Source organism: Anolis sagrei, chromosome 2 (genome assembly GCF_037176765.1).
Source record: "Anolis sagrei isolate rAnoSag1 chromosome 2, rAnoSag1.mat, whole genome shotgun sequence".
In the NCBI taxonomy this organism is placed as follows: domain Eukaryota; kingdom Metazoa; phylum Chordata; class Lepidosauria; order Squamata; family Dactyloidae; genus Anolis; species Anolis sagrei.
The window spans coordinates 168,569,465-168,593,290 of NC_090022.1; the positions used below are offsets into that span (position 1 = coordinate 168,569,465).

General features: G+C 40.7%; 1 protein-coding gene across 8 annotated transcripts in view; it reads left to right on the forward strand.

Annotated features, from left to right (window-relative positions):
- The first annotated feature begins 311 nt into the window (after positions 1-311).
- The window catches only part of RIMKLB (ribosomal modification protein rimK like family member B), a 55,031-nt gene continuing 31,516 nt past the window's right edge, over positions 312-23,826 (forward strand). For 7 of the 8 annotated variants that reach the window (XR_010909261.1, XR_010909263.1, XR_010909262.1 and 4 more), the window contains exons 1-4: positions 314-961; positions 3,212-3,612; positions 10,203-10,423; positions 22,001-22,231. Coding sequence is in view for 2 of the 8 variants with exons in the window: in XM_060763463.2 (XP_060619446.1) it covers positions 10,249-10,423; positions 22,001-22,231 (406 nt within the window). In the remaining 6 variants the exon portion in view is untranslated. Of the gene's footprint in view, positions 962-3,211; positions 3,613-10,202; positions 10,424-22,000; positions 22,232-23,826 lie in introns of all 8 variants that reach the window. The other variant, XM_060763461.2, reaches the window with a different exon arrangement.

Below are 23,826 nucleotides of genomic sequence, written 5' to 3' on the forward strand. Positions count from 1 at the left end.
GCGTGGAGTCTAAACGCATCCTTAGAGGAGGAGGAGAAGAAAAGGCAGCCCCGCCGAGGCGAGCAAGCAGGCGGGCGACGGTTGCTGGGCGTCTCGAGGCGTTCGCTTCCCTTTCGTCCTTCACAGACAGACAGGCAGGCGCGCGCTCCCCCGCTCCCCGCTCTGTGAGGGGGCCTTCAGTGGAAGAGAGGGAGGAAAGGAGGGCGGGGCGTGAAGCGCGAGGCGCCCGCGCGCTCTCTTCTCTTCTTGGACGGGATTGGTTGGAGGAAAGGGGAGGGGGCTTCCCTTGAGAGCGCGCAAGGCGGCGCCTCCTCCTCCTCCTCCTCAGCCTCCCGACCCCTCACGAGCTCTGTGTGTGTGCGCGCGCGCGCACGCCCCTCCCTCCGCCCAGAGCGCGCTCCCGCCAGCTCGCCGCTTCTTCCGATTCCTCGCTTCCTCCCTTCTCCATCCATCTTCCGTGAGTCGGTGGCGGTTTCCGCGGCGTCTCTTTGTGGAGGCGAAAGGCAAGCGGAGGAAGAGAGGAAGGGAGGGGAGGGGGGGGGAGGCTCGCCCTGCGGAACAGCCTCGAGGCTGCCGGCCTCCCTCCCTGGAGCAAGGGCGGCCAGGCGCCCCTCCCTTGGCTTCCCCAGGCGCCCCTCCCTTGGCTTCCCCAGGCGCCCCTCCTCCCCTCAGCGCTTGGGCTCCTCGCCGAGGCGGAATTCGCCCATTTCTCAGGAGCAAAGACATTTCCCGGGTTTTTGGAGGAAGAAAGGAGGGAGGGAGGGGGGTCCTCCGGCAGCCCCCTCACCTGCAGGGAGCGGAGAGCCATCTCTCCCGCAAGGCCTCGCCCTCATTGTCTTCCCTCACGTTTAACATCCTGCGTGGCGTTTGGTGAACGTGCCTCATCCTCATCAAGGGCAGCCCGCCATATCTTCCGAAATCCATCCGGCGTGGAAGGGGACGGGACGGGAAGAGCCGCCAGGTTCGTGACTCGCCGCAACGCCGCCCTTTCCCCCCTCTTCCTTCCTTCCTTCCTTCCTTCCTTCCTTCCTTCCTTCCCTCCCTCCTTCCCTCCTCCCTCCCTCCCTTCCATCTCCCCTCTTCCTTCCCTTTCCTGCCTCCAAGGCGCACGTGCCCGCATTATTTCCGTATTCTTTGTCTGGGCGCATCTGCTCGTGCAAACGACGTGCAGGGAAAGCTGCCGTGTGGGAAGCTGCTAGGTTTCGAGCTCTTTCTGCCACGCGTGGTTTTAAAACAAAGCCCCTGCCTTCACTTCGACGTTATCTGGCATTCGCAGTGTGTGCAACAACAGGCGATATGGTCTTGCAAGGGTGCAGCAGCATCTTCTATCTATATTAATTAAAATGTAATGTTCAGACCTCACAACTGAGGATGCTTGGCATAGATGCAGACGAAACGTCAGGAGAAAATGCCTCTAGAACATGGCCATATAGCCTGAAAAAACCCACAAGAACCTAGTGATTGCAGCCATGAAAGCCTTCGACAATACAATGTAATGTTCGTTTTACATTGGGATTAACAACTCAAAAACCGTTTGTTTGTGGGATTAACAGAACTCAAAAACCACTGGACGAATTGGCACCAATTTGGACACAGTACACCCATGAGGCCAACGAGTGACCATCACTCATGAAAACACAGAACAACATAGTGGAAGAGACTTAAACAGCCAAAAATTAAAAACTACATTATAACACATGTGTTTTTTTTTTGTCATGTCAGGAGTGACTTGAGAAACTGCAAGTTGTTTCTTTTGTCAGAGAATTGGCCGTCTGCAGGGATGTTTTTATCATCCTTGTGGGAGGCTTCTCTCATGTCCCCGCATGAGGAGCTGGAGCTGATAGAGGGAGCTCATCCGCCTCTCCCCGGATTCACATGTGCTAACACACGTGCTGGGAGCCCCCGGTGGCGCAGTGGGTTAAAGCACTGAGCTGCTGAGCTTGTTGATCGAAAGGTCGCAGGTTCGATTCCGGGGAGCGGCGTGAGCTTCCGCTGTCAGCCCTAGCTTCTGCCAACCTAGCAGTTCGAAAACATGCAAATGTGAGTAGATCAATAGGTACCGCTCCGGCGGGAAGGTCATAGCGCTCCATGCAGTCATGCCAGCCACATGACCTTGGAGGTGTCTACGGACAACGCTGGCTCTTCGGTTTAGACATGGAGATGAGCACCACACCCCAGAGTCAGACATGACTGGACTTAATGCCAGGGGACTTCCTACCTTTAACAGATGTGCTAAGCCACATATATACATACATACACAAAACACATAGACTGGTCTACAGCAACACATAGTAGGGGATGGCTAGTACATACACACACACACACAGCTGCACCTTTGCAAGGTTTTCCTGTGAATATCGCGTTTTGTTGTAATGCAGTGTTTCTCAACCTTCCTAATGCTGCAACCTCTTAATACAATTCTTTGTCAGTGGTTCTCAACCTGTGGGTCCCCAGATGTTTTGGCCTTCAACTCCCAGAAATCCTAGCAGCAGGTAAACTGGCTGGGATTTCTGGGAGTTGTAGGCCAAACCACTGCTTTATGTTGTGGTGACCCCCCCCCCCCACCATAAAATTATTTTCATTGCTACTTCATAACTGTAATTTTGCTACTGTTGTGAATCGTAATGTAAATCTCTGACATGCAGGATGTATTCTCATTCACTGGACCAAATTTGGCACAAATACCCGATATGACCAAATTTGAATAATAATAACAATAATAATAATACACTTTATTTATAACCTGCTACCATCTCCCCAAAGGGGACTAAGACAACCAGATACTAATTAGTCGACAGCTGCCCTCAGAATAAAGCATCTTCCCCCCCCTCACCCACCCACCCATGCCCCCGCCTAAAATGGCCAGATCCCATGGTTCCTCCCTGTTGGGCTCCTTTTCTACAAATGCACTTTTATCCCTATCTCACCCAGGGTTTTAACTTTTTTAATATTTTACCTCATACATTTGGCCATCTCTCCATCTTCTATTGTGTTTGTATTCAAGACTTACACCAGATGCATTTAAGCTACAGTCCCATCTTTTCCCTGTGAAGTAGCCTTAGTGTGAGATGGCCTTTGGCTTCAACTGCACAAGTATGCGTTCACGTTTTAAATAGACTCTTGTTTTGCTTTTTGTTATGTTTAATTATGTGATTTTTTTAACCAGGTGGGTTTTAAGTGCAGTAACTTAACCTGGATTTCTTTTTCCTAGGTATTGGTGATGCCAGTTGCAGCTTTTGTGCTGAAGAAGCAGAAACATACATTTTCACTTAACATTCTCAGTATTTGAGATACTGCTTCCCTTCCCCCCCAAATCTTCACTTCCTTGGAAAGAGCAAGAATAATAATCTCCCAGGCCAATTTATTGTAGTCTTCGGGACAGCAGCTATTGGCCATTGATCAGTTGGGGCACCAGAAGACTGCAATTCATATGCCATCTTACTTCTGTGGAGTCTCTGCAGCCAGATCACTCTTGAAGACCTAGAAGGTGCAGAGAGGACTTGATTGCATCCCCAGAGATTGCTAAAAGAGGCAAAAAAGAAGGTTCCAGAAATACCCCTCTTCCCAGGGGAATTGAAGCATCACACTTGCTTTCCCCAACTCCCAAGTGTGGTAAGTTAGAGTACTATCACTCACAGGTTCACTGCACATTCCCCACCTCCATTATCTTGTGAAGAGGCATGGTTGGGTGTTTAGAGGGGAGTAGGGGGGTGTGCCTGCTTGTCCATACATGTACTACGTGAGAGGTGCATTTGTATTGAGGGTATATACTGTAGATATACAAATAGATGGCACTTATAAAATGAGTACCACAGCACAAGGGATGAAGACTTATTAGATGTGGAATGATTTTGTTTTTTCATAGAAATGCAGCCTGATATGGCCTTAGTTGTTTAAGGGACACATAGTAGTATTGTGCCTGCAGCTGGGTGAAACAAATAGACTGGGTTTTCTCCTATAAGACCTAGAAATACAACAGGGAAGTGACATAAAGGTTAAGCATTTTTGCATTCCCTCATTGGCCAAGTGAAATATTTCTTTCCTGCCAGACTGTGGCGTCCTTTGCAAATGTAAAGTGAAGAGAGTCAGGAAATGTAATGCTTTCAAAGATCACCTGGCTGCAGTGGTTTTCTGTCATAGGATATGGAGGGAGAAAAAGTGAACACACTATGCTGTTATTGTTCAGTTTGTCTTGTTCGTTTGAATGCTTGCTTGGTTCCAGGTGATTTTAAAATTCATTTTTCAGGACATTGAACCAGTGTTTGCTTTATTGAGCATAGAGCACACTTTTTAAATGGCAACATAATGTAAGGAATAATGTGAGGTGTGATTTGGGGTATTAAAACTACACTTTAGTTTATTCCTTATTCAAAATGCTTAGGACAAAAAATGCTTTGGATTTTGGAATACCTTTATATGTCACATGTACATAATGAGATCCCTCAGAGAGGAACTAAATTGTAAACATAAAATTATACACCTTAGCCTAAAGATAACTTTATACAATATTTTAAATGCCGTAATTTTGTGCATGAAACAAAGTTTGTGTACATTGAACTATGAGAAAGCAAGGATATCACTATCACAGCTTCCCATGTGAATATTTTCAGGTTTTGGTGTACAATATTTGCATTCCAGATATGAGTTACTCTGCTTCTGAGGAAAATAAAAAAGCAGATTACAAATGTAAAAAAGCAGTCTTAGGACAGTCAGTATGAATATTTGCTAAATGATAATCTTTTTTGTTACATGCCTCTCATGGCTTGGTACAAGACAGATAAAGCACGCAGATAAAACACAATGCTATTTAAAATACATAGAACAAAGACTAAAACACCAATATTAATGAAATGTAAAGTTAAAAGTCATAATTCAAATTTTATTTGGTAGACCTGTCAGAAGAGATAGGTTTTTAACTGTGTCTTAAATTTGACAACTTGTTTAGCTGGTGTGTCTCTTCTGGCAAGTCATTTCACAGTCTTGGTGAAGCTGATGAAAAGGTCCTCTGGGTGACAGTTGCCGTTGGGTTCTGGGTGGTTGCTGTTTCACATCCCCCAGAAGACCCCAGTGTCCTACAATCCTGTAGGTAACCTGACATCTTTGTCCAGAAATGAATTGGCAAGCAGTGACATGATTTTAGTATGAATGTAATATCCTTTCTTTTAGATGTTTTTGTTCCTGAATGCATCTGAGAGCTCTAAAAGCACAAACAGGTACACAATTCCCATCAGTGTTAAGATGCAGATAATCCTCTAAGGCAACCATAGTAGACACAACTCCATATCCTGTTCTGAAGACAGTTTAAAATGGGTCAAGAAAGTGTGTGTCATCCAAGACATGGCAACTGCCATCTCAAATCACCTTGACCAAAAGGGAAGAGTCTATAATGATAAAGATATTAATATTTTTCTGATGAGGTGTTGAGTGCAAGATACCTTCCCACAGCTGCCTTAATGAGCACTAGAGTATACCAGAAGATTTCCAGATTGGTCTGTGGTAGCAATCATATATAATGTGACATTTTAGATCTGCTATTTGCTTGTAGTATGAGCTTTGGCTTGGCAGCTGTTTTTTCATTGGTATGTTCACATTCACTTTCCTCTTCAGAAATATTGTCCTCCACTTAAGTCATAATTTTTGCAACACATACAAGAACACACCCCTCATATATTTTATCCCAGGATGACTAAAACTTACTGGTTGCAAACTTTCAAGAGATTCAGATTTGAATTCCTAGCTTACCTGTTACATTGTTGATGAGTGTTGGGGAGGAATCACACTACAGGTAGATGAAATATGGAATATTTAATCCTTTTATGGGATTGTATCGTTTTGAGTAGGTATCCTTGACAGCAAGATCTGCAATATATTAAGGACTAGCTTGGGTATCCGGCATTGTCCGGGTTATTAAAAGAAGTCATTTTTTATTTTTCAGAATGCATAAGTGTACTCACATCATGCTAGATTAACTCCCTGAAGCTCTTCTTAACGTTTGTCATGCACCAATGCTGTATTTAGATCAGTCATGAACAAACTTCGGCCTTCCAGGTGTTTTGAACTTAAACTCCCACAATTCCTAACAGCCTACCAGCTGTTAAGAATTGTGGGAGTTGAAGTCTAAAACACCTGGAGGATTGAAATTTGCCCATGACTGCTCTAAATACAGCATCGGGGCAGTTCATTTTGCTCTCCAGCTGCAGAATGAATTACAACTCCCATGATGGTGGGTCAGTCCCATCAAATCCAAGTTAGGTCCAGAGCCATTGTTGGTGGGGTTCAGAGTGCTTTTTGATCGCAGGTGAACTATAATCCCAGTTCCTACAACTCCTATAATTTATTTATTTATTTACGACATTTATATGCCACCCTTCTCACCCTAAAGGGGACTCAGAGCGGCTTACAAGGTATATATTACATACAATATATTATAATATTAGCATAGTACAATATCAGCATTAAACATTGCTATATTGCACCATACCACTATATCGTAATATTATTAGTAATATTTCATGTAATATAAATATATAATTATAATATATAATTATTATTATATTGCATTACATTATAATATTATAAATATTATATGTATATAGAATATATTATATTATTAGAATAGCACAGGAGACAAGGTGGAACTGTCCCCTGGCCCCCTCTCTCTTCACTCTGGCCCAGAGCGACAGTTGGTGCTGGGGAGAGGGGTCTCCAGCTGATGGCATATCAGCTGATGGCAAATCAAGGTGAATTCCCCCCCCCCACCTCTCCAGTATTTTTCTTTGGTCATGGGGGTTCTGTGTGTCAAATGTGATCCAGGTCCATTGTCAGCGGGGATCGCAGTGCTCTGACTTGATGCAGTGTGAACTACAACTTCCATTATGTGGAGTCAATCCCCCAACCTCCTCCAGTATGTTTAGTTGCTGATTAGTTGTGCTCTTTTTGTTGTGCAGACAGAATTGGAAAGTGTAGGATCGGGTTAAGGGTGAGGGAGTGGGCGGGATCATGCAAATTCCACACCAATGGAGAGGGTAAGAAGCACTGGGATGTCTGTGGTGGAGGAAACATGTAAAATCTAGGGTGAAATGGTTCCCGAATGAAAGTGTTCCTTGGGTGATGGACAGTATGGTCTTTGGGAAGAAAATTGGCATGGTTGGATTACATGTTCATGGCACTCACTATAACCTGAAATGTCATTGGAGAGAATGCTTTTGGTGGCTCTTCAGCGCTGTGTGTTAAAGCTGTCTGTGGAAGTGGAAGCCTGCTTGTGGAAGTGGGCACCCCAGCCACACACATACATACATACTTTCAATTTTATTATGTGTATATATAGATAGGCAAGGTGTGCATTTATCTGTTAAGGAAGTCTGAGCTTGGTCCCCATAACCTTCTTTAAAGTGTTTCTGTAAGTGGATAGAATTGATGCAAAATTACTTCTCAGATAGTAGCATAAGCATACATTCAGAAAACCCTTCCCTAATATTAAAAACATGTTTAAACTTGAACAGACTAGGTTTGAAACACTTACGATCATTCAAGACTGGACTACTGTAACACCCTCTACATTGGCCTCCCTCTGTCGGTGATTCGGAAGCTCAAGTTGGTACAAAACGCAGCTGCTTGGCTTCTTGCGGGAATTCCAATGAGATGCCACATAACACCAATCTTACTACAGCTGCATTGGTTACCAGTTGAGCACCGGATCACTTTCAAAGTGATGGTACTCACCTTTAAGGCCTTGCATGGTCTGGGGCCAATGTATCTGAGGGATCGTCTCACCCCCTACCAACCCCAGAGATCCCTCCGTTCTGAGGACCAAGATCTATTGGAAGTCCCCAGTATCAAGACCTTGCGTCTAACGGCAACCAGACGCAGAGCCTTCACAGCAGTGGCGCCATCAGTCTGGAATGCTCTGCCACCTGAAGTTCGTGCCCTGCGGGACTTACCAGCTTTCCGCAGGGCATGTAAGACATACCTGTTCCGACAGGCTTTTAATGTTTGATACTGTTGTTTTTAAATTGTTTTAAATTGCTTTTAAACTTTGTTAGATTTTAGCTATTCTTGTAAGCCGCTCCGAGCCCCAGGGGAGTGGCGGCATATAAGTTTAAATAATAAATAAATAAAATAAATAAGTACACTATGGTAGTATCAGAATGGGGTATAATTATGCAACATTTTGAGGAGGCACTTTCTTGTGACCATAACAAAATTGGTAGATGGCTTCATCAATATAGCAGCCAAGGTTGTAAGAACTGGATGAAATTCACTGAAGGACATGGACTCCTTTCAGTTGGTTAGGAGGTATGGTAAATGAAGCTCTCTGAATAGAATTTGTACTTACACTATAACTTTAAAAAGTCAAAATACATTGCAAGCGTTATTACGATTATTTTTTATTCATAAGTTATTATAGACTTGTGGGTGTTATTCCCAATTGATTTTTCTTTGTTATCTTTATTTGTTTAGTAGTGCAACAAAAGTAGTTACCTCAGAAGATGAGTAAAACTGAAAGAGTGCCCTATAATAGTAGTGTTTTTACATTTGCTGTGGAACTCAACAGCCCAAGTGGATCTGCAGCAAATATTTCAAAACAGATTAGGAGGCAATCACAGAGCAAGCTAAACCATAGGTTACAAGGTTCACAGTCAAATAGGCATTTGGAAAATATGTTTATATGTAAAATATTCCCCAAGACATAGGAGAGAAATGTGTTCATGTACTACAGGCATCAGGATTCCCTCCTTACAACAAGTACCTCTTTTCTGTGAGCATTTGCTGCAGTTCTCCATTTTCTAACACACACATATATGCATGATTTTCCCCAACTTCTACCATTCTCAGCTGTGGCGAGTGCTGGATGGTCTGTGATTAGGATTGCATCAGTTGAGAAACATGCTTCACCGGAGCACAGTCCAACGATCAAATAAACTCAGGTTCCTTTGCATTAAATAAAAACGAGAATTTACAGCCAGAATGTTAGGAATAGGACATAGGTTTTGCCTCATTCATGAAAAGTGCATATGCTTTAAATTTTAACACTATTTAAACCTTAATAGCCGAGTTGTTTGGGATGGGCAAAAGAAGTGATCTTCACTACTCAGTATGTGAAGATACACATTTCCCTTGCTCGATTATTATTTATTTATTTATTTATTTATTTATTTGCTTCATTTGTTAACCGCCGCTCTCAGCCCTAGGGCGACTCGTGGCGGTGTACAACACACAACAAACATATTATACAATAAACTACCATGACACTATCAACAACATAACACTAATACACTATCATCTAACTACACTAAAATAATCCGCTTCGTCTTATCATAGAATCATAACCAATCTCGTAGTCTACATTCCGTTCCAGTTGTCATTTCCAGTTACCGTAGCATTTAGTTAAATGCCTTCTCAAAGAGCCAGGTCTTCAGGCTCTTCCGGAAGGACATAAGGGAGGGCGCCTGCCTGATGTCAACGGGGAGGGTGTTCCACAGCCAGGGGGCCACCACTGAGAAGGCCCTATCCCTCGTCCCCGCCAGACGTGCCTGTGAGGCAGGCGGGATCGAGAGAAGGGCCTCTCCAGACGATCTCAAGGTCCTCGTGGGCTCATAGGCCGAGATGCGGTCCGAAAGGTATTTTGGGCTGGAACCGTTTAGGGCTTTGTAGGATAGCACCAGCACCTTAAATTGGGCCCGGAAGCAGATCGGCAGCCAGTGGAGCTGGGACAACAAGGGCGTTGTGTGCTCCCTGCGTCCTGCTCCGGTTAGTAACATGGCTGCCGCGCGCTGGACTAGCTGAAGCTTCCGGGCCGTCTTTAAGGGCAGCCCCACGTAGAGAGCGTTGCAGTAGTCAATTATTATTATTATTATTATTATTATGTTCATTTATATCCCACCTTTTTTCTCCACAGGGAGAGTTTTGCAATGGAATTTTCTCATATTCTGCAAGAATATTCTCCCAACAATTAGACCAACAGTTTGACAGATTGTCATAAAGGATACAAATAAACCTAAGCACCTCAAGCTAAGAAGCCAAGCAGTTTTCTGTTGTATGGGTTGTCACATGAGCTGGAAATAGAACTCAGGGCTAGGCCTTTGCATGTAGAAGTCTATTCATTTTCAGGAGCTTCCACTATAGAGGAGTAATGGAATTAATTGTAGCTCTGGACATACATATACGCTAATTCTTTTCTTTCTTTCTTTTTAATTTTTTAGGCATTTGCTTCAAAGGAGACCTAATATCTGTTGGGACTCGTTCAAGATGTGTAGCTCTGTTGCTCCTAGGATCTGGTTTTTAACAGATCGTCGTATCAGAGAAGACTATCCTCAACAAGAAATCTTACGGGCCCTCAAAGCCAAGTGTTGTGAAGAGGATCTGGAATTCCGAGCCTTGGTGATAGATGAAGTAGTCTTGACCATTGAGCAAGGAAACTTGGGTAAGAGTAAAGGTGGTATGGAATAAGTGATAATATTTGTATGGATGTAAGGATAGTTGGTTATTGTTCATTAGTCTTGTATTAGAAAAATATTTTTTTGTCCTTTTTGAGAATATTTCTGGATCACAATTAGAATGTAAGCAAGAAGCAAAATACTGCTGGACCATCCAGTACCACATGATTTGATTTTTGCCAGAACCCACTTTATAGAATCATAGAATCAAAGATTTGGAAGAGACCTCATGGGCCATCCAGTCCAACCCCTTGCCAAGAAGCAGGAATGTTGCATTCAAATCACCCCTGACAGATGGCCATCCAGCCTCTGTTTTTTAAGCTTCCAAAGAAGGAGCCTCCACCACACTCCGGGGCAGAGAGTTCCACTGCTGAACGGCTCTCACAGTCAGGAAGTTCTTCCTCATGTTCAGATGGAATCTCCTCTCTTGTAGTTTGAAGCCTGACACTACAAACTTGTATTATGTTGTATTATGTATTTGAGTCATGCTGCATTATTAAAATATGCAGTTCCTTCCCTAAAGGAAATTTTAGTACAGATGAACAAATGAGAACTTATTGACAAGTCTGATAACTTATGCTGTCTGAGAAGAGACCCAAACAATGCAATGAAGTTCCATTTCATCTCCATTTGGAATTTGCTAGGGAGGTGTACAACATATGTAATTTTACTTGGATGGGTAGCCAGATTCATTAATTTCATATGACTTTGGCTTTTAATCTTAATTATCCAAGACATTGATAGAGTGATTCAGGCTAAACACTTGGGATCAGTGTTAACTGCTTCTAATGGGATTATTGAACTTAAATGTGAGATTTGCCTTGTCACATGGTTATGAGGAACAAAGTACTTTCTTCCTACTCCATAGGTTCTGAGTATGTGTCCAAAGAATAAATATTCAACAACATTAAGGCTTGTCTGTATGATAGCTTAATTTTACATTTGCCAAATGCTGTAGCTAGTGATGATAATTGACACTTGATTTTTACCTGATGAGGAATGCGAGTTTGTTCAGCTGATAGTACTAAGATATATTCTAGTGCTGTTCATTACCTCAGAGTGTTGCTTTTGGGCATATGCTTCTGTCTCTCTGTCCGTACTTAGAAAGAATTGGTTTAGAGTTAGAGTAAACTGGTATTAAAAAGCTGTAATCATGTTGCTAACAACATGTATTTGATACAAAGCCATCCCTTTGATTATTGTGGATTTTTCTTCTCATTTCTGTACATAGTTATCCATATAGCCCTAGGTTCTTGCATGTCCCGTCCTCAAGCCTCTAACAATCCTTAACTTGTAAAGCTGTATTTCATAGCTTATTAAAAGTACTGGTTATGATTATAAAGTTTTATATGAAATCAGACTATATGGAAAGCCGTATTCTCCCATTTGAGCAAAACTGGGCTTTAAGAACTTGAGGGGTTGTTTTTTTTCCTGAACTTGCAACCCTTAGAGATGCATGTGGTGGGAATATGAGAGAGGGATTTTTCCTCTCCTGGGCTTTTCAGCAACACAGGCACTCAGAGCTTCTTAGGTAAAGGTAAAGCTTTTCCCCTGACATTAAGTCCAGTTGTGTCTAAGCCGAAGAGTCGGCGTTGTCCACAGACACCCCCAAGGTCACGTGGCCAGCATGACTGCATGGAGCGCCGTTACCTTCCTGCCGGAGTGGTACCTATTGATCTCACATTTGCATGTTTTTGAACTGCTAGGTTGGCAGAAGCTGGGGCTAACAGTGGGAGCTCACGCCACTTCCTGGATTCAAACCTGCTACCTTTTGGTCAGCAAGTTCACCAGCTCAGCGCTTTAACCCACTGCGCCACTGAGGGCCCTCAGAGCACCTTACAAAATGTTAATTTGCCCTCAGTCTCACAAACTACATAAAAATAAACAAGATGTAATAAATAGAACACGATGGAGCTGTGTCTGACTGGCTGCCTCCCACTCAGCAGCCAGCAGAATGGCAGTGGACGATAGTGGGAGTGGCTCTAACAGCAGCTGGACAAGACATGGTGGTGTTTTGTCTGGTTGGCTGCCTCCCACTCAGTGGCTAGAAGATTTCAGAGAAGGCTAGAGCAGGTAGAAGCTTTCAAAAATCAGAAAGGCTTTTATCAGCTGATTGCTGAAGAAGTTTGCTACCAGTCAAGTACTGCATTTTCCGTAATGATGATTTTTTAAACCATTTATTTTTACTTGTGTATTTTCCTTTGTTGAAGCCATTCACTTACCTATTAAGAATTGATATTTTGTATTGCTTTTGATTGTTTCCTAATTACTATATATGGTGAGCCACTTGAACGTCATTGTTGTGAGAAAAGAATATAAATCTCTCCCACACACACAAGCAAACACTTTTGAATAGTCAGGCCTCTGCCATCATACTCTTCTTGTTTTGGTACTGGTTTTTGTTTGTTTGTTTGTTTACTATTTTGACATATTTTAAGTTAGTGCCATTCATATTTTTGGTCATCATGGCCTATCATTTCGGTATAAGGGAAGCTCAACGTGCTCTGGGAACTTAATCCAGATAGAAGTTGGGTAGGATTGGGGAAAATATGAGTTTTAAAGGCCATTTTAGTGTATTTATTGCATTTTAATTCTGCTTTTAACATACTATTACATACGGTTTTAACATACTATACTATAACATACTATTTTAACATACGGTTACTATTTAATAGTTTTTAAATCTTTGTATTGAATTTTTTAAACTTGTCTAGTGTGGAGTGTTACCTGCCTTGAGTCCCCACAGGAAGAAAGGCAGGGTATAAATAAAGATGATGGTGATAATAATAATAATAATAATAATAATAATAATAATAAACCATTGGTTCAGCAATAAGCATTTTGTATGTCACATTCCCTGAATTGTGATTAGAAATGATGACATGGCAACATTTTAAGTCTTAAAAAATAACAACTGTATTACAGGGCAACTATTTAAGGTAATTAGGACTGTCCACTCAGTTGAGCCAGAAAGCAAAGTAACTAGTCAGTTATTTCAAATTTGGTGTTACATGCACAAACTTGACAGTAGTTTGCTGAACTCATTCTTCATTATTTTGAAATTTCCAAGTCTTTAAGGATAGCCCCATTTATAATACTTTATAGGAGCCAGCTAGCAAGTTATTACTATAGTTGAATTACTATTTGCCTATAATGGTTTTAGTGGTAGACTGGCTGGCTATGTGCATTATGTGCCCCCAAACGAAACGGAAGCTCCATCACTTGCTCCTTGTGAAAAGGGAAGGGAGCACATGGGTGCTGTCTCCCTTGGTCTGAGCCAGCAGAAGAGGCGCTCTCAGCTTGGGCTCCTGTTAGGCTTCAAGAGTCAATAGGAATCTCCTACTATCAGGAGCCAGTGTATTATTACTCAATGCCACAACATGTGTGTGGCATTGAGCAATAGTATCAATCCAAGGATTCCCAAGCTCAAAAATTACGTTAATTTTTTTTACATCAGATCTCATTATGGCGTTTTGTCTTTATATCACAAAAAATGTGTAAACATTAGTATAATGATTAATAAATGCTAGTTATTTAAAAACCAGTTTTATTTCTTTGTGTGTGGTTGGTGGGGGGTGGGGCTGATGGATCTCCACGATGTATCACATTTGTGTCTTAGTAGTCTTAAAGGTTGGGGACCACTGAGAGGCATCCAACAGGAGTGTCCACTCTCATATTTTTCTTGTTCTTGCAATAGAACCAATAGCAGAATTAATAAGAAAAAATGTTGAAATTCAATTCATAAAAAATAAAAATGTTGCACATAAAATAAGTGTATTTAATTGTTTTATCAAAAACAATGTTTAGGACAGCTACTATTAATTTTGGAAAAGTTTCAAAATAAATTACTATAAATCAAAAATATTAATTAAGTATGTCCAGGAAATACCAATTAAATCTACAAGGAATGTCCAATTTATCAATTTGTTTTTTCAGGATTTAGATATTCAGGAATACAGTACATTAACAAAAAATATGGTACATGTTGTGTATAGCCAATACATTCCTATATTCAACTAACTCAAAATTATTCAAATCAACTAACCCAAAATTCCTCTAAACAGACAAGAGCAAAATGGACAGCAATATCCTAAAGCAGACAAGCACGAGGCTCTTAGCTCAAAACACGCTTAAGTGGAATGCTCTTAAGTAGAGGTTCCACTGTATATTATACTGGGACTTCAGATTTCTAGGAACTCTTGCACAAATAGACAAATAGTACTTGTTTAGGACAAGATAGACTACTGCAACGCACTCTATGTGGGGTTGCCTTTGAAGACTGCTCAGAAGCTTCAAATAGTTCAATGAGAGGCAGCCAGGTTAGTAACTGGGGCAGCATACAGGGAGCACACAACTCCCATGTTATGCCAGCTCCACTGTCTGCCAGTTTGCCACCAGGCACAATTCAAAGTGCTGGCTTTGGCCTATAAAGCCCTAAACAGCCCCGGCCTGATATACATGTCCGAATGCACCTCCCCCTATGAACCATGACCGAGATTAAGATCCTCCGGGGAGGCCCTGCTCTTTGTTCCGCCATTGTCACAGACGTGATTGGTGGGGACGAGAGAGAGGGCCTTCTTGGTGATGGCCCCCGGCTATGGAACTCCCTTCCTGGTGAGATCAGATCGGCCCCCTCCCTCCTGTCCTTCAGAAGGATGGTAAAAACTTGGCCGTGGGACCAAGCCTTTGGAACAGGGCAATAAGGCAGCCATAGGAAACTTACCAGGCCAATTTAGATTTGATGCAAATGGCCAAACGGTGTATTTTAATATTTTGATAAAATATGTTTAATGTTTATGTATTTTCATATGAATTCTTGTCCCGGCATTGAATGTTTGCCGTATATATGCTGTGCTCTGCCCTGAGTTCCCTTCGGGGTAAGAAGGGCAGAATATTAATGCTATAAATAAATAAATAAATAATCAACAAAAAATTTAAAAATGGTCAACATTGCAGTTGATGGGCAGAATATTAGCTGTCAAAGGTCATATTTTACCTAAATTTATATTCCTATTTCAAGTAATCTCTATATCAATAGGAAAGGCAAAACTGGAGGGAAATCTTTAAGATTTATCAATAGCACCAAATATCTGTTATTTGGATGGTTAGCATTACCCAATGTAGAATTTTCCTAAAATACATTCCAATAGGTCTAATTGAGAAAATTTGCAGAAGAGGAGAATGCTATGGCCTGGATATCAATAGAGGCACATTATTTAAACATCAGACAGAAAGCATTTTTTTTCAGATGAAGTTAAGCCGAAATTATGAAAATGATTAGAAAGATTAGACAACCTATTCCTAGAAGTGTGTGGTTTATATTTAAAAAGTTGCTACCAGTACCCTGGAGAAGTGTTCTTTACAAATGGTCACCTATTCATTGGTTGACAAACCCAAATTTCTGAGATAGGTCGTAGGGTGAAATATTAGAATAAATCCCTCAAATCGATATTGTTTAGAAATGGCTAGCTATTCATTTAATATATAAATCTTTACAATGGCTTCAAATTCTCTTGAGTGAAAGCACATCAACCCTTGAGTTCAGTCTCATTTTGCTTACAATCAAAACTTGCTATAGTGTTGATTGTAGATCAATGGTGGCTACTTTGATTTCTGGGATGTGATGCCTTCATTGCATGAGGCTCAGTCTATTCCACATTGTTAGTTACTGTGCATGTGTATGCATAAACATCTCATAGAACTTGATGCTGATAAGTGTGGGCAGAAAAGCCCTATGAATAAATAAATGTGACTTCAACAGAAGAGAGATGGCTTACAATTGACAACAAAAGTAAAGAATGGGGGAGGGTGCTTTACTTTCTATTCTTGCCGCTCCTCAAAGCTTACACAAGGTAGAGACTTATGTCCTTGAGGGATTAGAAGCCTGGATACCACCTTATCAGGTAGAAGTCTATACTATTCCAGGAGTTTAAATATATTATTCATGTTTAATTGTGTTTTTACTTTTGTATTGCAAAATTCCCCTTTGATCCTTTGCAATACAGATTAACTAAATTAAATAAACATTTGTTTCAACCTATTCAATGAGCCGCTTTTGCTCCCTCATTGTGAAAAGGGTACGATTTAAATTAAACAAGTAGGTTTTAAACATGTGGTCTTCACAGACTGGTAACGTTCACATGACTGTTTCCCTATATGTGAGAAAATGCAACACCCTTGTCTGTATTTGAAACATCTTTATGGGCTATATGTTAAAGTATGGTGTTTGGGAAACAGAAAGTAAGGTGATATTGTAATCTGATACAGGATGGTAAGAAGAATCTGATTAATGTATTGTCGAAGGCCTTCATGACCGGAATCACTGGGTTGTTGTAGGTTTTCCGGGCTATATGGCCATGTTGTGGAGGCATTTTCTCCTGACGTTTCGCTTGCATCTATGGCAAGCATCCTCAGAGGTAGTGAGGTCTGTTGGAAGTAGAAAAATGGGTTTATATATCTGTGGAATGACCAGGGTGGGACAAAGGACTTTTGTCTGCTGGAGCTAGGTGTGAATGTTTCAACTGACCACCTTGATTAGCATTTAATGGCTTGGAAGTTCCTGGGGAATCTTTTTTTGAGAGGTGATTTGATGTGCCTGATTGTCTACTCTCTGTTGTTTTGCTGTTGTAATTTTTGAGTTTTTTAATACTGGTAGCCAGATTTTGTTCATTTTCATGGCTTCTTCCATGAAATGGTTTCTTCCAAGAAATCAGATTTCTATGGAATCTGATTAGTTGACATGAGAATCATGATTGGGATAAAGTTAGTGGAGGATATACATTGTGCAGTAGGTATGGCTCAATATTATGAGACCAATAGCTCTACATGTGAAAAATGCATGTGATTCTGTTAAAATTGATGATTTTGACAGCAAAAGCATTGCTTATATTTGGGGGAGTTTTGAAGGAGAAAGAAGCAAGGTATACAATTGTAATGACATATTGCTTCCCACCCAGCCCAAAGAAACATATAACACTTCTTTCAGAACAAAAGTGCCAGAATGTTAATGGAGGCAGTATATACAGTAAGGCCCCCATATCTGTGGGGGATGCGTTCCTTGTTGAATTGTGGCTACCTAGAACTACAAATTTGACCAGATAACATTGAATTAGCATACCATAAGGTCATTCTGTAGGACCTAGAAATTCCTGCAGAGGCATTTCATGGAAATTTGCTAGGTTTTCCAAGGCATCACTGTAATAACTTCTGAGGAAGTACATCGTATAATTGCCCAGAAAATCTCCTAAGCACACAACCGCCCCCCCCGCTCACCTAGAGTGAAACTGCAGATATGAGTTCCGTGGTTATGATGGTAATGGAGGACTTGACATCTACTTTTAAGAATGGAATATGCCAGAAATGTTTTATTTGTCTTGTAGACATTTTAATCTCTCCAGGAATAGGAATTCAGGAGCAACAGTGAGGTCAAGGAAAGTATTTCACATAGCTGTTGATATGTCAAGCACACTGAGCCACCATCAGCATGAAAAGGAATTATAAAGTTGTCAGTTCCATCACACTTCAAATACATAGCAACCTGGCACCATGACTGCTTAAGGAATAAGAACACCTCAGTCCCCTGCCCCATTTTATACTAGGCATTTTTTCTTTCTATTCTTCCTCAATAGGATGCCAGTCTCATCTCTTCAGTTGATTCTCAGGTTTTCTGCTGCCGCCTTCTGTCAATCTACAGTGTAATTTATTTACTATTTATTTATTTACTATATTTGTATACCGCTTTTCTCAGCCCTTGGGCAACTCAAAGTGGTTAACAATAGCAAAATTCAGTGCTCAAAACATCATAAAACAGTTAAAAACGATTATAAATCAATAAAACGTCTTATTAGCATCTCATAGTTAAAATCAAGATCAAGTCCCTTCATCCAATTTTTCCATATTCCTATGTTCATTACACTGTCTTTTCAAATGCCTGCTCGAACAACCAGGTCTTCACTTTCCTCTGAAATGTTAACAGGGAGGGGGCTGATCTAATATCTGTAGGAAGGGCGTTCCATAGCTGAGGGGCCATCACTGAGAAGGCCTTGTCTCTCGTCCCCGCCAAACGTACTTGTGACGCAGGTGGGACCGATATATTCCATACAGTTTCAGTTTTCCTTTCCCCTAGATTTTTCTGTTATACTAGATTTCCCAGAGGAAGATCCATACATTATAATATATTAGCTCATACGATTAACTTAAGCATTCATTGAGAAATTGAATGAATTAAAAAAAAAACCTAATCCAACAAGGTAGTAAATTGAGAAATGTTAACTAGTTATTTAGAAGCTCTGACCCATGCCGAGTTCTGCTTCAGAACACCTTTATAACATTTAATTAACATTTATGGCACCTTTCATTTTTAAGACACGCTAAAAGAGCGTGCAGACTAACCATATAAATCTTAACAAAATTGCATATGTTGTATCCAGTTAGTGTGCCCCTGCAGTCAAAATAGAGTGGACACTAACGTCAGTGGAAGATATGAAGTGAGATTTCTCCCCCCATAGCTACCTTTCCAACACTCAGAAGGATCCCTCAAACTGATTGCAGGGCTGCAGGGAACTGATAGCATTTCTCTCTCTTAAAGAACTACTTTAAAAGCATTCAGTCATTTAAAGTAGAAATGATTCATGACTAGGTGTTCCTATTTTGCACTCTTAATTTTTTCCATTTAATGTCATATTTTGTATTGTGAGAGTGCTTGGAAATTTGCTTTGAAATAATCTCCATCTCTGTAGCCACAGCTGCTTATAAGCATATCAGCTGCAATGCGGCAGTGATTTCCTTTAACTAATGAAGTGTGCTGTAGCAGTGACTGCCTTTTAAAGCTCTTTTAGTAAAATTATTGGAATCTAGGATTTCGCAAGAGGCAGCATATGGATTGGCTTGATAGTCTGTTTTAAGCAGGAGACGAAAAAGTATCTGGATGGGCACAACAAAGCAGATCATAAGCTGCATGTAGGGCCTTTTATCTCTTCTACAAAGTGAGTTCTGTCATGTATCCAGAGTGACAAGAAAACGGGAGAAACGGCAATAATTTTTCCAGTATGGTGGGAGAGGCAATGATCATATCGGGAATTGCACCTTTTGTCTGTAAGTTTATTTCAAGTTGCTAAGATATAAAGAGGAGGGGTATTCCAAAGTTTTCTTGCCTGGCAGCAGGTACGGTTTTGTTGGAACTCGTAATCCAGCACGAGAACAGAAAATATTTTAAAAAGAAAAGACTGCATGTTTTTATTCACATTTTTCATGGCTGTAAAATGCCTTAGAAGGAAAATTATTCTTAGTAAAAATAAAAAAAGACTTGCCATTACTCTGTCTCCCATCTTCTGACTGAGGAAAGTACTTCATGAGGCATAAAAAGAATATCGAAACAGGTTATTTTCTATCTCCTCTCACTCTGTCCTTTCCCATAAAAAATAAGCAGTTTTTATTGATTATTTAGTATAATTCTGTAGTATGAGATATTTGGGTGTTGTGTGCCTTGAAATCATTTCCAATTTATCCTAAGATGAAACTTGCAGAATTTTCTTGGCAAGATTTGTCTATCTTCATTCTCTGACGCTGAGAGAATGTAGTTTACTGAAGGTTATCCAGTGGGCTTCCATGGCTGAGTAGAGTTTTGAACCCTAATCTACAGTGCTGTAGTTAAATTCTCAGATTACTTCATCATCCTGACTCAAGTCAGGCTGTATGATAGAAATCAAGATAAATACATTAAAATTATGTAAAGCAATAAGTAGATGAAAACATACCTTTTAATTATTCGTCTTTATTGGGGGTGGTATGTTCCTGACATAACAAGCATCAATATTCTCTTTATTTTTCCTATATTTCTTCTACCAGAGAAAGTTTGGTATAGTTTCTAAGTGGCAGACATGTTCCTGTTTCTCTCTGTTCAGAAAAGAAAGGGAGTAGTGTGAGAATGCAGCTGTAGTGACCAAGCTTCTCTGTCACTTCAGCAGGTTCAAAAGTGGCATTCTCCAGAAATCATTAAATAAGATTGAAGGAGGTCTCCATAAAGTCTTCCTTTTTAATGATTTTCCAAAAGATTCAGCTGGATAGTCTAAACCAGGAATGGTTCCCAACCTTTTTTTTTTTTTTTTTTTGACCAGGGACCACTTTCCAACATTAGTACTAAGAGGGCTACAAATCAGTTTTTGGTCAACTTTAGATTTGGTTTGGTTAGTAAGAGTGAGGCCATGCGGACCACAGGTGCTCCATAGACCACAGGTTGGGAACCACTGGTCTAAACAGTATGTAAGTATAATGTGCTAGTGGTAGTCAGATCAAACATCTCAAGGAACAGGAGCTGTTAATGTACCAGCGGTAACTATGTAAATGTATCTTAGACATTTCTGAAAAATGCAGGGCTGAATCCAAAAGTATACCCAAACAGCAAACTTGAGTTTTTCTATGCAGCATAATGCCATCCAGCACGGTCTCAGTCCCTCTTCTCTATGTGCCTCCCAGCGCACAAGCACATTGTTTATTTTATCTGGATTAAGTGTCACTATTATTTACCTTTATGATCAAAGCTGGGTTGCAGCTAAACATAAAAAAACCAAGATTATGGCAACAAGAATGATTGGTAACTGGGAAGGAGGGGGAGAAAACGTGGAGGCCGTGACAGACTTTGTATTTCTAGGTGCAAAGATTACTGCAGACGCAGACTGCAGCCAGGAAATCAGTAGATGCTTATTTCTTGGGAGGAAAGCAATGACCAATCTCGATAAAATAGTGAGGAGTAGAGACATCACACTGGCAACCAAGATCCACATAGTTAAACAATGGTATTCCGCATAGTCACCCACAGATGTGAGAGCTGAACCATAGGGAAGGCTGAGCGGGGAAGATAGACGCTTTTGAACTGTGGTGTTGGAGGAAAGTTCTGAGTGCCTTGGACCGCCAGAAGATCCAACCAGTCCATACTTCAGGAAATAAAGCTGGACTGCTCATTGGAGGGAAGGATATTAGAGGCAAAGATGAAGTTCTTTGGCCACATCATGAGAAGACAGGAAAGCTTAGAGAAGACAACGATGCTGGGGAAAATGGAAGGAAAAAGGAAGAGGGGCCGACCAAGAGCAAGATGGATGGATGGCATCCTTGAAGTGACTGGCTTGACCTTGAAGGAGCTGGGGGTGGTGACGGCCGACGGAGCTTTGGCATGGGCTGACTCGTGAGGTCACAAAGAGTCGGAAACGACTGAACGAATGAACAACAACAAAATGATCAAAGCAGTCTTTGTCCAATAAGCAGACCTGAAGCAACTAACTAGTCTTTCACTTCGCTTGGATATTGGATATTTGGATTAGAAATTTGATGATCTCAGATTAGATGAGCACCGCACCAGGAACTCTCAGAGTAATGAAAAATTTACATGTAAAAAAATGTTAGTTTGGACTATTCAGGTGCATGAGAGATGAATAAATACCATGTTTACTAATTGTCACATATGGTAGATAGGAAGATGGCTTGGTTGAACAAGTGGTGTTTCTGTATTTCTTGTTGGGATTTTGATCTGGTTTACATCAGATTGCCATACCATTTCCCCTTTTTTACAGGTCTCCGAGTCAATGGGGAACTCATCACAGCTTATCCACAGGTAGTGGTTGTTCGTGTGCCAACACCATGGGTCCAAAGTGACAGTGACATCACAGTTCTTCGTCATCTAGAAAAGATGGGTTGCCGTCTGATGAACCGTCCTCAAGCCATACTCAATTGTGTCAATAAGTTCTGGACTTTCCAAGAGCTGGCTGGACATGGTGTGCCTCTTCCAGACACCTTTTCCTATGGTAAGTCATTGAATTTAAATTTAAATAATGTTCCATAGTGAGTGCACATCTCCTAAGACTTTGGAAAGTTGAGGAAATGGTATCCTGAAGGATTTTTTTAAAAACTAGAAATCATGTACAGTTTAATTATTGATAGATTACACAGGAGCAGCTATGTTATATTATTCATTTGAATGCTGAAGACAGGCACACCAATTCTCACAGTTCTTGAAGTGTAGTAATGATTTAAGCTGCCATTCCAACATTTACTGCCGGATAAATTGTCTAATACTCAATATCTCCCATCTGTTATATCATGTATTATAACCAAGAAAAACAGAATTCAAGCATTCCACTGAGACAAAACATATCTCTGCTTGCCTTACAAAAGAGGAAACTTGAGTACAAAATAAGTAGAATACTTTGTTTTGAAAGCAGCATTCCTTATCTGATGCCTTCTTATGGGTGGGAATACAGCTGTCATCCTACCAGGTGGTAGCAGTAGCCAAACAATCCTAGAGAATATCAAATTTGGGAAAGCAGACTGAAATCATTACTCTTCTCAGGATTATGCATAGAATTGATACATATATATTTTGCATGATCCTATATACATTTGAATATAAAAACACACCAAAGTCTGCAAAATGTCTGATTCTTATTTCTAGTAATTACTATTGTTTTACAACTCTTTGGAATGCTGAAGGTTTTCTATTTGATAAGAATATTTTAAAACAAAAAGGTGCATGAGAAGTAGATGAAGATTTGCCAAGCTTGTTATCAAGTATACAAAGAAAAAAAATGCAACAACAAAAATTAATTTCGTATCCATATATGTGGAAAAAATTTGGCAACATATTCTGGTGCTACATTAAAACATTAACCAAATCTTTGACAAACCAGTTGTATGGGAATAGTGGGCTAGAGGCTATTTTGTTTTGAAATGATATTCTAACTGCCACATACAACAGTGTGAAAGAAACAATAAACATGGGTGCTAATGCAAAAATAACTGAAATCCGGCAAAGCAATAAAACAATACTAAATCCAATTATGAAGTATTCTGAAATGGGTGAGGAAATAAAAATTTCACCTTATGCTATAAAACCTGGGGTTTGGAAAGGGCAGCTTGTGTATACATTGTAGTCCCAAGCCCCACGTGTCCCCGGAATAGGGTGCGGAGATGTCTATTACTGGGGGGTTTAAGATCTAGCTTCTATTAAGTTTACATGCGATGCTTTAAATCCTGCAGAATTTGAGCAGGTGGGAATGGGCACGAGCTGCGCTGCACACACAGCAGTTTTTTAAGAGAAACATTGATGTCTTGATTCTGTTTTGACCTGCAGGATCAGTTTCAGAAACTCATACAAGAATGACAAGATCTGTTTTTTGATACCATGGCATTTAAGTAATTTAGTCCTACAAGGTCCATATTTTCCCTGGTTTGCTAATATTTGTATTAGGGTGGCCCATTTACACACACACCAGTTTTGCAGGCTAGTTACTTCCAGTGCTGTTCAATTTTTAAAAGGTAAAGTAATTCTAAACAAGTAGAACCACATTCCTAAAAGTAGAAATTACTGTATAAACAAGAGTTGTGGCTCCTGCAGGTTTTG